The sequence below is a fragment of the Lemur catta genome, chromosome 12, assembly GCF_020740605.2.
Source record: "Lemur catta isolate mLemCat1 chromosome 12, mLemCat1.pri, whole genome shotgun sequence".
NCBI classification, from domain to species: Eukaryota; Metazoa; Chordata; class Mammalia; order Primates; family Lemuridae; genus Lemur; species Lemur catta.
Window position 1 is genome coordinate 9,660,061 of NC_059139.1, and position 17,765 is coordinate 9,677,825.

A 17,765-nucleotide genomic window follows, 5' to 3' on the forward strand; every position below is an offset into this window, starting at 1 on the left:
AATCATTCCATTTTTATTGTTAAGATTAAATGAGTCAGTAGAACAATGCATGCGTATATCTAACAAAAGCACTTGCTATTTTATTGAGCTTACCAAATGCTATTCCTAGATATCATCACCCATTAATGAAATCACTCCATCTCTGACTTTGGCAATCAGTGAGATAAAACTACAGCTTTACAGAAAAAACACATTGAATTTTCTTGGGCTAGGAACACAAGCTCCATTCCTCTTATTCCCTGAAATTTTCATAAGAAATATGTGATAATCAGTGAAGAAGTCAGTTATCCTAATAAATACATTTAAGTCAATGAAAAGGAATATAAAACTGCCCAAGCTAGACTCTTCAGTGGCAGTCAGCGGCCTTACCTATCAGCGTGTGGAAGATGGCAGCGATGGCCCCGGCCACCACCATACACAGGACGGCTTTGGTCCTGTCTCGCTTGCTGTTCACGAACACCAGGCCCACGTTTTTGAAGTCACTCATGGGACCCGTGAAGAACTTCATTAGGGAGTACGCCAGCCCGTAGCTGGCCAGCATTTCGACGGCATCTTCCTTGACAGCAGCAATGCCCCGGTTCAAGGCCTGGGCAGGGGGAAAAGAAACCCAAGAACAGCATTAGAAATGTCACCTCACCTCTGGGGAACCACACTTCTAAAATGAAACCCAGCACATCATGTTTCTATAGAAACACTAAGCAGCTTATAGGGCAAATCTCACTGTCATTTGATAAAAGTGATTGGTTTTCACTTTCATCTGCATTAGCTTTAGTTTGATCATCTTTTTGTGAAAGAGATACCTGTCGACCACGGTTAAAGTAATAGAAAAAAACCCAACAAGTATTTTATGTTAATAACAGAAAATAATCCTAGGAAGTTTTGGTTATAAGTTGATTAAAAAAAGAACTAGCATGTTAAATTTGTGGGCTGAATCTACATAGCAGGAACAGGGATTGCGGAAATGAACCAACCAGTTTATACTCGGACGGAGGTGTTCTTTTCCCTCTATAGCCACGTCTCAGTGCTGCCTTGGTACGTTCATTAAAGCTAATTTGAATAACTCTAAGTGAGCCAACAGGTGCTAGAAAGAGGAAAGGCTAAATACAACAAAAGAATTCAAGATAATCCTCAAACGCACTTAATATGTAAGAATCATACTCTGTTACAACAAAACAAAGTAAACCCAGTCTATTGGGTTTCACTGAATCTGGTACTATTGATTGTAAGATAACATTATTAGTTATGTACCACCATAAAAGAAAAAAAAATGCTCCCAATTATATCTGTATGCCGGTGATTTTAAGATATATTCAGATTTCAGAGATGCTAAAATATGGGGGTGGGCGTGAGGTGTGCCTCAGAATCTATGACGTAAGGTAGTTCACGTTACACTTAAAGTTACTCCTTAGCTCCAAGGGCTCATCTAGGTTTGGTCTCTAAATTAATACAGTGTCAGCATACTCTCAGCACAAGCACAGGTAGAACTAATCAGCAAAACCCAAGGGCTTCAGATTCTTTGCCTTTGTTTCATTCCTTTATGAGACACAGCTGACTGATATCATGAACACGTACAGTTGAACATTCTTTGCAAAGAACAAAATGTCATTATAGGAAAATACCAATGTGTAAAAATGATTTTAGAAAACGTTAGAATAAAAATTTATGATAGCCGTGGGAATTCATTTTTCTGAAAAAGTTGGTGTTATATAAGCTAGTTTCTGATAATTATTTCCAATTGTGTCTCTAATTCCCTTTTCCTTCCTTCCAGTACTAACTTGAAGACTTCCATAAGAACCTTCTCAGCCTCTGCAGTGCACACCTGCTGCAATGCCTTTCTTAGAAACAAATCTTCCCGTACTCCAAAGCTGATCGAATACCTTAACACCCTAAAGCAAAATAAAAACCAAGAAGCTCCTTTATAACAAATCCTCCTGTGTTTGACAGGCTTATCTAGTCAGAGGGCTCTGGCTATGTGTCAACACCTACCACTTGATAATTTACCGAATTAATTCCTTCTAGACTTCTGTAGTAGACGCCACGCTGTAGGTTCCCCACCCAAATTCCCTCTCTTGGGAAGTGCACCCATCCAAGCTGCTGGGAGGTGGCACTCGTGGCTCACAGCTGCCTTCTCTCAGGGCACAGCACCCCAGCCCCTGCACACTGGGGTGCACACCTGACACCTCTGCCAAGACTCCGGGCTGGCTGACATCGGGTATAAAAGATCAGGGCCTCTGCCTCCACGTGGAACCACTCAGGTGTGATTCCCATCCCAGGATTCCCCAATCCCATCCCAGGATTCCCCTACCCCAGGATTCCCCGTGGCATCGGAGGAAGCTCATCTCCAGTGGAGACCAACTCCTTGCTTCACCTTCCCGCCGCCCAGCCTGCTTCCTCCCACACGCACAGGGTTGGCATCTGGAGAACACAAGGTAGGACGGCTTCTACTTACTCATCTTTCAGACATCGGGAATAGTGTATAGCTTTTTCTTTTTCTGTCCTATCCTTCTCCAAATCCAGGATAGTGAATTGTTTGCTTGTTTTTATTGCTCAACTGTGTTAAAATTTATATGATATATATTATTTAGCACAGGTTTTAAAAGCACCTAGTAGGGCACCTAAATAACTGAGGACTTGACTTTATAATATGTCTTCTTAGCAAACTTTATTTTTTGCTAACAAGACATCAGCCCTGGCTGAGGCATCCTCAGCAATGAATTCTATTTCTACCAACAATTCTTTGGTCCTAAAGCCAGTGCTGGGTAGGTGGGAAGAAAGACAGGCCCAGGTAATGATAGCTCTGTCAGCAAGACCGAGTGGGAAACTTTCATTTAGCCCAACAATTATGGTAATTTGAGGAAAGAACATGGGGTTTAGAGCCGTGCAGACTTGAGCTGGAATCTGCTTCTATCACTTAACTGCTGAGTGGCCTCGGCCAAGGTATTTAATATTTATTCTCCCTGAAATAACCAGAGATCTTAGATGGAACGCAGAGCGCGTGCGGGCAGCGCGCTGTGGCTGGCCTAGGGGCATTTGAAAGCAAGGACTTTTGTCGGTTGTGTTTACCGCTGTATACCGCCGTGGTGACATTGTAAGCACTTCAGTATTGAATGAACAAACGAATTAGCTGTTTTCTACCGAGAACTTTAATGTTCATACTGATTTTTATGAACTTAAATCACATTTTAACTGTAAGACATAATTGCTTGTAAGATATGCCATTGATTTAATGTTTTTAATGACCACACTAAATGTACACATCATTTGCAAAAGGTCCTGGTTTCAAGAAACATTAAAGTGCATGAAAAAAAGCTTCAGAATCGAGGACATGTGCTACATCCATGTTATCAGCCCTTTGTCATTCCCACGTGTCTGGAGTATTTCCCCCAATTTGCTCACTTCTCAGTTTCATGATTTTCTTTGGATACTAGAAATAATATGTAGTCTGTCAATCATTTTATGGAGTTTCTTTCTATGCCTTTAGATTTGCTATATTACCCCTCCCCTCATAGGTAATTTTGTTCTAATGTATGGCTCCATTTGCACACTTAACTTTTTAATCTTCCTGGAACTTATGAAGTGAGTTAGGAATTAATTTCCTCAAACCACTTGTTGAATAAACCATTCATCTCCCACTTATTTGTGATGGTTTCTTACCACACATTAAGTTCTCCTGTGCCCCTCAATCACCGGTTTGCTTCAGCTGTCTCTATTGGCTTACCCTGTTTTTCCTTGCAGCATGTTCACTACCTGACGTTGTATCATATCTACTTGTAATTTCTTTTATGGCCTGTCTGCTTTACCCGAACGTAAGCTCCAGAGAGCAGAGACCTGTTTCTCTGCTACATCCCCAGACTCGTAGCATGGCAGGACATCACCTGACAGATGATCGGTGAGTATTTGGAAGAATGAAGGAAAATGTACATAAGCAGTGTAAACATTTACTGTGATATGTACTGAAGAGAAAAAACACGGTAGTTTCCCTCCCTTATCCACAGAGGAGATGTTCCAAGACCCCTGGGGATGCCTGAAACCGCGGATAGTACCGAACCCTATATGTACTACGTTTTTTCTTATACATACATACCTATGATGGAGTCTAATTTATAAATTAAGCACAGTGAGGGAGTAACAACAATAACAAACACTCAAATAGAACAATTATAACAATATACTGTAATAAAAGTTACATGAATGTGGTCTCTCAAAATACTGTAATATTTTCAGACTGTGGTTTAACTGAAACCAAGGTAAGCGAAACTGCGGATAAGGTGGCACTATTGTGCGCCAATGAGCTGGATGCTTTTTGGAGAAGCGTACAGACAAGGCAACCCCTATAAGGAGGTGACATCTGAGCTGGGACCTAAAGAACAAGAATGAGCCAGGTGCATGAAGAGCTGGAGGAAGGCTTGTTATTTTTAGGGAAAAGGGAGACCAGGAAGAGAAGTAGAGACGGTAGAAGGTGAGTTTGGAAAGTGGGCAACGCTAAGCTCATCCCAGACTGCGGTGAAGAACGTGTGTTTTGTTGCAAGAGCAGTGGGAGCCGTGGAAGGGGCTGGGCAGGGGCGGGACGGAGGAAGCTCGTGCTGGTCACAGCGATGGAAGCAGACTGCGGAGGGAAGGGAGGTGCAGGGCTCTGCGGCAGCCCAATCCAGGGGAGGTGGGGGGCCCGGGCTGGGGTAGCAGTGGAGAGAGAGGTGCGGACAGACGGGATAGCATGTGGGAGGGAACATCAGTGGTCTGGTGATGGACCACACGGTGGGCGTGAGGAAGGGAAGAACCTGATGATGACTATTGAGCTTCTGGCTTGAGCCCCGGTCAAGCGCCGCTGCTATTTACTGGGGTGGGGAGACGGTGGGGAGGAAAAAGCAAGAGCTCCACTGGGAGCCTCGGCTGGTTTGAGACACCTGTTGGAATTCCAAGTAGAGAAGTCAAGTAGGATGGTTGCCTCCCTGAGTCTGGATACACATTGGGAGGTCATCAATACATAGACAGTATTTAAAGCCAGGGGACCGAACGAGATCGTCTAGAAAGGGGCAAAGGAAAAGAGCCCAAGATTTGGCTCTATAGCAGGTGGGGAATAAATGTAAACATGCCAAGGATGTGGCAAGCCTTCCGTGTCATACGGATATCCTGACTGTGCTGTAGAGTTCAGTGTTAATTAGCTAACGAGTATTCTTCCAGTAATATCACTCCCAAATACTGCATTCTCCTAGTAGTGTCACTCTCAAACACTGCCACCTCTCTAGCCAAGACCAGGAAGAAAGACACTGTGGCTGGTCGAGAGGAACAAGCTATGGTCGTGACATTCAGCTACAAAAGCGTCTGCCATGTCTTCAGCATGAATTGGGCCTGGAGGCAGAATTCTGGCCAAGACATTCATAAGCACAGAGGTTCACCTGCTGTTTCAAGGCAAGTTTCTAAATGTTCACAGGCCTTCCAAAGTTAAGACACTTTGCTTCAGATCAGGGCCAGATCTAACAGCACTCCAACAATTGTAAATACGGAGCTGCCCCTCCATCACAGCCTGGCTCCGGCCGCAGGTGCGTGGCACAGGCCTGTCCTCACACTTCACACCAGCACTCTCGGCAACACGGAACGTCTGACTTAAAAACATATCTGGGTCCAAAAATCACTGAGTGGGTCATATGTGCCTGCGTATCTCCCAGTATCTGCCAGGTTCATGCTGTTCTGTTGCCCGTTTTTTTTCCCACAGTAAGTTTGCAAAACCACAGGATATTAAAAAGTAAAAAATACAACCTCCAAGGAAATGGTCACCAAATCCCACAGGTATGAACTGATCTCCCTGGTATGAGCTGTCTGGATCATTAAACCTTAAAAGAGATTCCTGACATTTTTAAACCTCAGACCTAGAGACTAGAAATATCTCCACACTGTAGACTGAGATTCTTCAGACAAGAGTAGCCAACTCACCCCAGTCCTGCCAATCATTTTATGCCCATGTCAGCAACAAGCATTCCTTGCACGTGGGGACCCCTGGGGCCCAGGACTTGGTGGGGGGACTCCTCCTCCTTGGGAGTGGGTCTGGTGCACAGGCTGCTCAGCCCATCTCCTGTCTGGGAAACCTGTGAGGCTCTGATGTGTAGGCAGATGATTTTTCTGGGCTCAATACAAAAGCTGAGCCAATGAGCCATGGTCACGGTGACAAGGTGGTACACTGGTCTGACTGCTCTGGGCCTCTGGATGAGAATGGTCCTTTCCCATCCTCCCTGCAAGTTTCATCATGGTTATAAAGGCCCTGGGCAAGACCCTGAGGTCCTGCTCAAACAGCACCTCCCTGCCTCTGTCACACTTGTCACCTCCACCCGAGAGTGACCCTGCACAACCCCTGGCTGCTGGTGTCTACCCACTGGCTGAAACTCCTGAGAATTCCGGAGTTGGGCAAAAGGAGGTGGTGGGCATGAGGGAGGGCACTGCCCTTCCCGTTCTGCAGGTGAGGTGAGCATCCTCACCCTCCACGCCTGCTTCCAACCACCCACTCTCTGCTCTTCTGTAAACTCCCTGCTTCTTTGAGACTCGCACCATTTAGCCATAGTCCTCTCTAATCTCATCTCCCTTTAGAATCCCAAATAGAAGAGTCAAGTCCCTTCTGGTCCCTTTGACTTTCCCTGGGGGTCCTGCCACTTGGCCCATAACCTCCCCAGCACCCTGACTCTGGGGGAAGGTGTTTCGATATCCATCTGGTCAACCCATGCGATGCCCTTTCAGTTCTCTGACCTCCTCCTCGCCAGTGACCTTCTCCACTCTGTTTCAAGCACCCACTCTTTCGGCCACACCTTTGCCCCATCGCCCACAGTTGTTCCACCTCTCGTAGTCCAGTTAAAAATCCCTGGCTGCAATCTTCTGCCCTTCCAGATCTCTCCATTTCTCCTACTCCCTCGGTTCTAAACTTCATCAAACTTGTCACTCTCTTGGCTCTCCTTCGCGCCTCCTGTCTTCCCCTCCTGACCACTCCAGCCTATACTTTGTGGTCATCACTTAACCACACCTTGCCAATGCCCACAACTCACTGTCTGCAAGCCCTGAGCCTGGATTCATCTGCTCACCTGCCTGTCCCACCCTTGTCTGTATCTGTAGACTTCTACTTGGGCATTGAGAGCTGCTGGAATCAAATATGCCACCACACAGCCTGCTGTCACTACCATGCGTGATCGCCAACCTCGACTGGGCCGTTAGCTGCTCAGACATCCTCCTTCCTCATTCCCTTCCCTGGGGGAAGGCCCAGGAACCCTGAGAGAAGCTTCCCTCCTGCTCAGCGATAACCTCACCTCTTTCTTCATCTGGCACAGCAAATCCATCAGGTATAAACTAAATTTCTTGTTGCTTCTCTCTCTCAAGCAACAAAACCCAACCAAACACATCTGTCCCAAAGGCTTCCTCACCTCCTCTCTCCTGTGACACAGGAAAGTCCAGTCTGTCCAGCGTGAGTCTGAGCCACCCATCTGGGCTCAACATTCTCATCCCTCGGAATGTTTCAGAGCCTGCTCAGATTCCCCAGGCGCCTCCCCCATCTGTCTGATCTTTGCTGCCTGAGGGCTCCTTCCCAGCAACGTTACGGGCTTAGGGCTCTTCCATCCTTCTCCCGACTCCATCCGTCCTCTGGTACCAGCCTCTTCTCACCATCCCTCCTCCCTGGGGTCCCAGGCCCCTTATCAACCACCCATATCACAGCCTGTTAACTTTTTTTTTTTTTTTAATTTTAGGATATTATGAGAGTACAGATATTTTGGTTACAAGTAATGACTTTGTCTCACCCAAGCCAGGGTTAGAGGCATGCCCGTCCCCCATACAGTGTGCACCGCATCCATTAGCTGTGAGTTTACCCACGCCCACTCCCCACAGTGAATATTACCACCATGTGAGCATCTCAGTATTGACCAGTTAGTACCAATTTGATGGTGAGTACATGTGGTGCTTATTTTTCCATTCTTGTGATACCTCACTTCGAAGGATGGGCTCAAGCTGTATCCAGGATAATATAAGAGGTGCTAGATCACCATTGTTTTTTGTAGTTGAGTAGTATTCCACTGTATACATATACTATATTTTATTAATCCACTCATGTAGGGCTGGGCTTATTTGTCACCAGTTTTCCTGCATTTACTTAGCACAATGCCTGAAATTCAATACAAGAACAAATGAATGTGTCTTAACTGTGATATAGAATTTATGTGTGGTCATTCATAAATAAAATCTCCCAACTGTAGATTTTAGTTTTCTATGTCACAATTTTTTTTAGGTAGAATCTGTGAACTTAAAATATGCCAAGTGATGACAAGAGCACTGCACACGTTCGTGCAGTTCTGAGGATTGTCTCGGTAGGTAGGGGCTTCCACAGCTACCTCCTCCACGCCACGCCGAGCACCGCCCGGCTGCTTAGCTGCAGACACAGCGCGGCACTGGGCCAAAGGACTCGCCTCTTCAGTGTGGGCTGCCGTAAAGACTTTTCAAATCACCTTTTCCACTTCCTTTGGTTGGATATCAATAGGGATAGAGGACACACTGTTCCATTATGGGGTCAGATCCTGGAACAGAAGTTAGCCGCTGTAAGAAGAAGATCGGAAGTTTACATTCAAGTGTAAGAGTTTCTTCTGACCGGCCCCTGGAGAAGCTGGGAGAGCCCGGCTCGGCGCTGAGTGTGCCGACAGAGGCATCCTCCGTTCTGACACAAGGGTGCTCGGAGGGGCGACAGGGCACTCGAGAGGTGGCCACGCAGTTCGGGGAGAGCTAAGGGCTTTCGTGGCCACAGGGAGAAAAAACGATCCTGCTCACATGGAAATGGCTTTTCAAATTCTTCCACAAAAAGGTGTCCAGTTGGACACTGGTATTGTTCCTTAAAAAAGCAAGAGGTTATCATATGCAATGTTGACATTCTCACTTTTTTTTTTTTTTTTTTTTTTTTTACTTTTAGTAGGCTGGGTACTTCCTTGCCTTGTCTTATCCCGGACGAGAAAAGAGGCATTAGGGCTGGGTTATCATTTGGTTTTGCTCAGAAACAGCCCGTTCCTCCCTCTAATCCCTTAGATAAAAGACAACTCCTCCGCGTGAAGCTTCGGTGATCCCATTACAGCTAGGACGGCATGAAGTAAACTGACCACTGCAGCGGCTGACATCTGGTTTAAAAATCTGTCTTCAACCGTAAGTCCCCAGAAAATTTACAATTGGGGAAGTGTGGAAAAGTCAGGAGGACACGTCTAGGCATAGCCACCTGTGGGAACAGCTTCCTCCAGCGACATGGATAATCAGCAACTGGATTTCAATCCTCCCAAGGAGTCTCGGTTCCTGTAATTTTCCACTGTTATTGTTCTGTTTGTCTGAGTTTTCAAAAGTGGTTTGGGTTAAATTGGATCATTTGTCTTCCCGGTAGTTTTCCAGCCATGCTTTATTTTCTCAGGGATCTATACGGCTCTAAGTGAGACGCCCGCCGCTGTTTGGCTGTGGCTGCAGCCAGGAACGTGACGCCCACACAGGGGCTGCGGTTCGCGGGGCGGCCGAGCAGGCCGGTGGCCACAGCAGTGCATGCTCCTGCTCCGAGCAGCCCTGTCCACAGTCAGTGCTCCCTGAACCCCCGAGACGACACTGGTGTTTCCTGTCACTTCCACACCTGGAGAAGAGTTTCTATACAGAAACTGCCAAACAGGGTAAGGCGATGTCTGGCTGACTCAGGTTCCTGTCAGTTTCTTCAATACTCAGGGGAAATAAAAAGCAATTTCCTGTGTGACCTCTTACTCTGAAAATGTTTCTTCTCTAAAGAGAGTATTTTAGTGTCGTAGGACCCTCTTCAGACCCTCCTGGTCTCTCAGTGAAACATGAAGCGGATTCACCCAGCTAAATTTAACTTTAATTCAAGGTGGTGGAAGGCTTGACAGGGCAGGGACAGTGCTAGGAAAATTCTAGCGTACTTTAAAAAAAGCCAAAGGCTTCCTGTGCCACTTACGAATACTTATTCCTCACCGTGATCTCACATCTTTGCCGTTAGTGAAATTCCCACATTGCCTACTGATTCTTTATACTTACAAAGATAAAGGGTTCCTAACTCGGGATTCTGCCCATTATACTTCAGAGCTGAGTCTAAAATGCTTTTAAATTTAAAAACAATAACAAAAACGCCATAAACAATAACCTGGAATAAAAGACTAACCCTGGGATCCTGGGAGTCTTTTTGCTGACTCCCTGTTCACTCTCTCCTTGCTTGGTAAGGGATTATTGTTCTTGGTTCCTCCAGCACCTTAACTCTCTGGCTGTGGATCTGTGAGCAGCCCAGAACCTCTATTGCTTTTTCTGACTCAACTGCACCACAAAGCTGCGTCATCTGTTGCCTTCCAGTGACGTTTATAAACGCATTCGTACTAAGTGGAGAAAGAGTGAATGCCCATTTGTGACCACAATAATGATGACAGTGATCTTAGCAGTAGCATCTCCTAAATCCTTGCTCTGTGGCTGGCACATTCGATAATAGGATCTTTACTTCTCCTGACAACTCTGTGAGGGACACATTATTTCCCAGCTTACTAGGGAGGAAACTGCTGTATGGAGAGGCTACATCACTTGTCCAGGGTGGACACAGAGCTCAGAAGAATCCAGAGAGTTTGGCCTCAGAGCTGGTGACCCTAACCCTCAACTCAATGATACAAAAACAAAACCCTCCTTTCATTTTAAATTAGATATTATAGGTGGCGCTAAATTCTGCCTGGTAGCAACATTTTAAACAGAGAGGATTAACTATCAGATCAAAGAGAACTTTTGGATAAAGACTATTTTTATGAAAAATTTCAAAGATCCTAAAGTAAAGGTTATTTTTTAAACAATACCATGCCACAAGCATCCCAATGTAAACGTGGAGAATGAACTGTGAGTGAAGACATCACATATCTGAGCCATGGCAAGAAAATGAGGATAAAAGAAATAGGTTGATTACGTTGTGCGATCGGCACCATGCAGCTTGCAGAGCTCAAAACCTGTAACTACGGCACCACGTGGGCTGTTGTGCAAAACTCAGGCACCTGCTCAGCCATCACCAGAGCAGTGGGGACACCACCAAGGCCTCTGCAGTAACCTGAAGACATGGACAAGAATCTTCAGGGCTCCTTCTGTACACAGGATAATGCATCGTCCCAGGATTGTTAACTTGTCCAAAGTTTTTATTCACTTTTCAGCTGTGGGGTTCATTGACTTCTGAGTGGGAGTTCGGTTAGGACTCACTGTTGATATTTATGCAACTGGTACACATCAAGTTTTGGGAATGATTTCTAAAGGCCTGAGGCTTTTGATCTGATTGTTAACTGTGATTGCTTTTAGGAGGTGAGAGACAGTTAAAAGTAGTCACTAAAGAAGGTAGCCCAGGCCGGGAGCGGTGGCTCATGCCTGTAATCCTAGCACTCTGCGAGGCCGAGGTGGGAGGATTGTTTGAGCTCAGGAGTTTGAGACCAGCCTGAGCAAGAGCGAGACCCCGTCTCTACTGAAAAAATAGAAATTAGCTGGACAACTAGAAATATATAGAAAAAATTAGCCGGGCATGGTGGTGCATGCCTATAGTCCCAGCTACTAGGGAGGCTGAGGCAGGAGGATCGCTTGAGCCCAGGAGTTTGAGGTTGCTGTGAGCTAGGCTGATGCCACGGCACTCTAGCCAGGGCAACAGAGTGAGACTCTGTCTCAAAAAAAAAAAAAAGGTAGCTCATCTGGTCCACCACCAGCCTCACGGAGCCCAGTTTGTTGGGAATCAGCAACATTGCCCATAACCAGAAGGATGAGAGAAAACCCTGTAGCACAGAACAAGGGTTGTCACTGTTTTAGACACACACACACACACACACATGAGAATCCAACAAAATCCAAATAGACAATTTAATTGTGGCAAAGCTGTCTTGAGCATTAGCTTTACTGTGCACAAGTAGGATTGCAATTATCTCCCCACCCCCTCAATGCTGTTATTGGTTTAAATTATTGATTTATGATCTTCTAGGTGAAGTAAAATATCTCAGTAAAGCTGTTTAGAAAACAAGAAAGGACAAAAGATATCACCATGGCACGAGCACATTAGCAAAGAGTCAAACTGTGCCATTAGTTGCAGCAGTGATTTAAGAATTATATATCCTGAATTTGTCTTTACAACTATAACCATGCTTCGTGCCTAAGATTTTTCACCTAGAAAAGTGACATGAAGTAATAAAGCTATAGAATAATGTGGATAAAATTAAAGTGCCATGAAAATTTCTAAAGATAGGAAAAAGAATTCATTTTTATCACTATTTCATACATCAGTAACACGTGCGGTCGTAAATGCACATGCTGAGATTCACTCTGTAAACCCAGATTTGCTGCATTTCAGACCTTTTATCCTTGAGAATCAGAGTAGTCCAGAGAGTGGTCTTGCTCCAGCCCTACCACCTGCACAGGCGAGGGGACTGAGGGGATCCAGGGAAAGGAGACAGCTTTGTGCTCCACTTGGCCCGCAGGGCCCTGGGAGATGCTATGGCATAAGGACATATTTGTTGATGAAGTGTAATCATTCAAAAAACATGTATGGATCACATGGAGAATCACAACCTCTTAAATAGGCAGTGCTGCAGAGTCTTGAACACGACTTCGCATGTTATCTAACTGGTTTTATCTGACAACTCTACAGCAACAGGTAAGAATGAAAAAGTCCCACGTTACAGATCAGGAAACTGAGGCTCCAAGAGAGTCTGTGCCTTGCCCCAGATTCTGGGTTAATTTATGGTGCAGCCGAATACAATCAAGGAGATGGTTGGCTGCTTGGTGCTCTTTCTTCGTCCCTTCCACACCAGACAGAGCAGGGTGGCGCGGCAGGGGCAGGATAGGCACCTCTGCCATCATCAGGCGAGCAAAGCTGGGACGAGGTGTGCATGTCCTCACACACACATGGTCTATTACCTATGCAGACATTTAAGTATGAGAAATAATTATTACTAAAGGAGATTTTTTTTTTTTTAATGTCAAAGCTATTCAGTTTGGGGAACTGGAGTGCCCTCTTAAAGAACATGTGTTAGACTGCTGGAAGCTTTTCCCTTTGACCAGAGTTAGGAGCAAGGTCACAGCATCTGATGACAGAGTGTTGTCCTGCTCAACCTCTACCCTGCAGCCTGGGCAAAGAAGTCCTCCAGGTCAAGCAGCTTAATTAAGCTCCCAGGACTGAAGCTTCCAGGGAGATCCCTGAAGAAAAGGAAAGTATCTCAAGCACACGTCACTCTTCTCTGCCTTCTCATTCTCACTTACCTAACGTGCGAAAGTGAGCCCTGGAAGAGGCATCTGTTAAAGTTAGTACAACCCCGGTCAAGGCCCTAATGATCCCAAACAGGAAGATTTGTGATGCTGTCCCCAGTGGCAGCCGGACAGTGACCCAGCACCCTGACTGCAGAAAGGTCTATTGGTCACACTCGTTCAGTGACTCCGGACAGTGCATTAAGTCTTCCGCACGTGGAGAACTCGGGGCTTTCCTTAATTTCTGTTCATCTGTCTGACAGCGGAAGGCTGAGAGCAGGCAGTGAAACACCTCCCCAAAATGCCCACTGCCCAAAGGGGTTCTTTAAGCCTTTGTAAGTCCTGTGAGATTTATACTCAGAGACTTCAAAGCAAAAAAGACTAATATAATTAAGTACAAGGACTAAATCTTACCAGTTGAAATTGAAATTGTTATTTTAAAGCATCACTTAGGAAAATATTTATATAAATGTATATGTTAGGAGAATAACTCTCTTAGTCTTCTCTAATAAAACTCCTTACTATATATTTATTATTTAAAAGTAATATATGTCAAGGGAAAAAAAGCCCATTTATGTCTTTTTTTTGACAAACTACTTGACAAACTACTTATGAGACTGGCATACTTATTAGACCAATATTAAACTAACAAACTGCCTCTCTCCCACTATAAAAGAGACACAACTATACAATTCTTGGGAATAAATTCAACAAGTAGTTCCCAAAGAAAACCAGAGCATTTTGTAGAAGTCCATAAAATGAGACCTGAACGAATGAGGAGGCAAACCATGTTCTGTGATGAGAAGACTTGTCAGAGTGCTGAGTTCATTTGTAAATTTAATGGAGTTTTAGTCAGAATTCCAGTGATTTGGGTTTTCATTTGGACCAGGGCAAAATGAGTTTTAACTCCACATAGGAGAAAAACCAAGAAGAATGTGATGCGGGAGTCTAGAGAGGGGCACTGCCTTCGCAGATACTGAGCGACCGGGAAGGCAGCTCACAGAAGGGACGCTCACGCAAGCAGGCTCTGCCCCAACAGCAGGGAATGAAAACTGAAACGAGATTGCCATCAGATCAAAAACATTGCAGCTGATAAAATTTAGCGCTAGTGAAGATAAGGTGTAACGGGAAATGTCAGGTAGTATTGGCAGGCACATAAACTTGCTGTCATTTTGTGGAAAAAGAATATGTCAGGAGGTATTAAAAGAAAGTATACCAACTTCTTAGACCAGTAATCCCGCTTTAGAGATCTATCTAAACAAAAGTCCTAGTGCATAACGACATGTGTAGAAAAATGTTCATTAAAGGGTTGTTTGTCATGGCACACAGCTGACAGTCCGTCCACCGAAAGGGGATATCCGGATAAGGGGATGTGACATGCACATGAAGTGGAACTAAATGTATTGAACTAGAATGACGCCCGCGAAACAGTGTTAAGTTGAAGGAAGTTGCACCTCAGGCAATATAGTATATTCTCACTCTGTTTAAAAAAAGAGAGAGACCCTCAAAAATGTGTAAATATATTTGTATGAGCAGAGAGACGGTTGGAGACTGACACACACGGAGCTGCTGATACTGGTTGTTTTAGGAGAGGTGAGAGTAGAGGCGCAGGGAGGGAGAAATTATTCCCATGGTACACATCTGTACTGTTTTATTTATGACAAAGAGCAGATGTTACTTTTATTAGTTTAAAATGAAAAAAAGCACCTTTATCAATGCAAAGTAAACAAAATGCCCAGTTTCCTAGGGTGCAAAGCCAAGTAACTGCCTGGCAATGCAAAGGCCAGTAAGTCATCGGTGTGCTTTTAGTAATCACCGGTGATATCTCTGAGCAGAATCATCCTTGCTCATCTTGCTTGAAAAACACCATGATTTCCGACAGTTTTAAACGCCAGGCTAAATACTGGGAGCTGTGTTGGCCATAAGACAGCCGCGAAGCTCCAAGACCCACACGTTTGGGCTCGAGTGAGTCACCCTGTTTGACTGACTCTCCTTCTGCCACTGGTTTGCGCCCTTTGAGACCCATTTCCCCCTTTCTTTTTGACTTCCAGACCTAAATCATGCTTTGTTTACAAATAAGTAAAACAATTGTTAACAGTCTGATTGGAGCATAAAGGCATTTAACCCAGTCTGCTGGGTCCCAGAAGGCTTCTTGGAGTCCTAGAAATTTACCAGGACTATCAGTGCAGCCCCTGTTAGAACTCTAGATTAGCAAACCCAATCTCTGAACTTCCTTGCTGGGCTCTCTCTTAATCCAGAGGAAATGCCAGCAGGATGCTTTCCTCTTGTCTTCTGCCTCCTCTGAGAACAAGGTCAATCCTCCCTCCCCCAGCCCATCTAAGCCACAGGGTCACTCCTATCTTGGGGATTACGTCACCATTTATCCACAGAACTGCTTCATTCATTCAGATACACTTAGCGTGTCATGTCTGCCTGGCCCCAGGCTCTCTGTGGACACATGTACAGGATAGGGGTGGCCAAACAGGTAGTTATCTTTTTATGGCCACTACATCACGTACACAGGCAATAAAGAGCCTGGGGCCAGGCAAACACCACACTCACGAAGTCTATTTAGACATTTCTTCATATCCCTCACAAACCTTAGAATCAGGGGCTTGTGTGTAACAGCTTACTGACTGATTAACTGCCACGAGGATTAGGGCACTTCCATGGGAGGAGGAGGATAGGCTCAAGGAGCAGAAGGTGAAAAGATGGGGAGAAAACAATGGAAAAGCAGAAGGAAATACACATAGACTATGGCCATAACAAAGGCTAAGGCAGAGACACAGTAGGGTGGCCACACAGTAACACAGACGGGACAACAGCTAACAGATCAAAGTGAGTGGAAAAGGAAACTTCAGCACAAAAGTATACGCATGTTCCCTAAGCAGCTGTGCAAAAAGAAAAAACGTGTTTCCCGTGGCACAGTGTAACTTGGACTCTCGGGGTGTGACTGCACCTAAACTCGCCTGGCACACACACAGCAGCATTCACAGAAGAATGCAGGCATCCTCCCAACTTCAGTGTTAGAGCTGTTTTCACCTAGGCTCACTCTTGAGCTTCCTTATGGCTTCAATGCATAAAGCAAATTTAATATCCTTGTATCACATTCAGGTCTCATTCAATTACTCTAAACTCATGCCGTGCTTCCAGAGTGGTGGTGATTAAATAAAAAAAAAAAGAGAAAGACAAGGAAAAAGGTAAGCTCCTTTTCTAAGGTGTGTCCATCTAGAAGTTTTCTTTAGTGTTCGGCATTTGGCTTGGGAACCTTTCCATAACACTAAGGAATGAACTAAACATTTCTTCCTATTTTACTAAGAGTAAAAAGGTTATTTGTTAACTTTCAAAATGGTCAAATGAAGATTTTTAAAACTGCACTTTTAATATAAAACAGTGATAATTCTGGACTTTGAGTAGTATAGATGTTCTTTTTGTGTTGAAATTAACAGCTGTGCCCCCGTAGTTTAGTCTGCTTTAGAGTAAGCTGTGATACCTTTCAATTCCCCAATACAGAATATGACGCTGCTTCACAAGTTAAGATGCACTGAGATTCCCTCCCCTCGATCCTTCTAAAAGTACAGAGCAAAAATGTTTCTCCATAATTACTTACTTCTATGTGAAGATAAAAGTACACTAAACAGATAAAACATGACACAAACTATTATATTACCTAATTTTTAAACCTCTCAAACACACATGGAACTTAAGACTCTCATCCCATATGACTGTGTTACATGTTTTCTTGGCTGGTGCAAAAATTGGAGAATTCAGAGAGAAAAACATGGAACAGGACAGGCGTGGTGGCTCACACCTGTAATCCTAGCACTCTGGGAGGCCGAGGCAGGAAGATCGCTCGAGGTCAGGAGTTCGAGACCAGCCTGAGCAAGAGCAAGACCCTGTCTCTACTAAAAATAGAAAGAAATGATCTGGACAGCTAAAAATATATAGAAAAAATTAGCCGGGCATGGTGGCACATGCCTATAGTCCCAGCTACTCGGGAGGCTGAGGCAGAAGGATCGTTTGAGCCCAGGAGTTTGAGGTTGCTGTGAGCTAGGCTGACGCCATGGCACTCTAGCCCAGGCAACAGAACGAGACTGTGTCTCAAAAAAAAAAAAAAAAGAAAAAAGCACAGAACAGGGAAAAACAGGAAGTCCCAACTTTGAAAAACACTCAATCCACCTTCTATGTAAACCACAAAAAGATTTGACAAACTAAGTATTTGTTGACACTGGCTGTAATTTTTGAAAAGGGATAGAACCTTAAAATATATCTGGAATGAGACCCAAATCACTTATTGCCTGGTTCTTTTCTTATTCTTTCTTTTTGTAAAAATATATTTTAGAGGAACTGCTAAGTAGAAATCTAAAATTATTCTCATATTCATCCCTGAATAGATTAAGAGAGTTGTGTGGAGATTGGACTGTTTTCAAGGACCCTCCTACGTGTGTCCTGGGGTCTGTGCTGGGCATTCTCTCATGAGTTACCACATTTCCTTAATCCTCCTAAAAACAGCGAGGGAGAGAGTC

The 17,765-nt window shown here is 44.6% G+C and overlaps 1 protein-coding gene across 2 annotated transcripts in view; it reads right to left on the bottom strand.

The window, feature by feature from the left end:
- The window catches only part of ANKH (ANKH inorganic pyrophosphate transport regulator), a 133,202-nt gene that overhangs the window by 53,476 nt on the left and 61,961 nt on the right, over window positions 1–17,765 (bottom strand). For both annotated transcript variants that reach the window (XM_045566389.1, XM_045566388.1), the window contains exon 2: window positions 370–586. In XM_045566389.1, coding sequence (XP_045422345.1) covers window positions 370–586 — 217 coding nt within the window. The remainder of the gene's footprint in view (window positions 1–369; window positions 587–17,765) is intronic.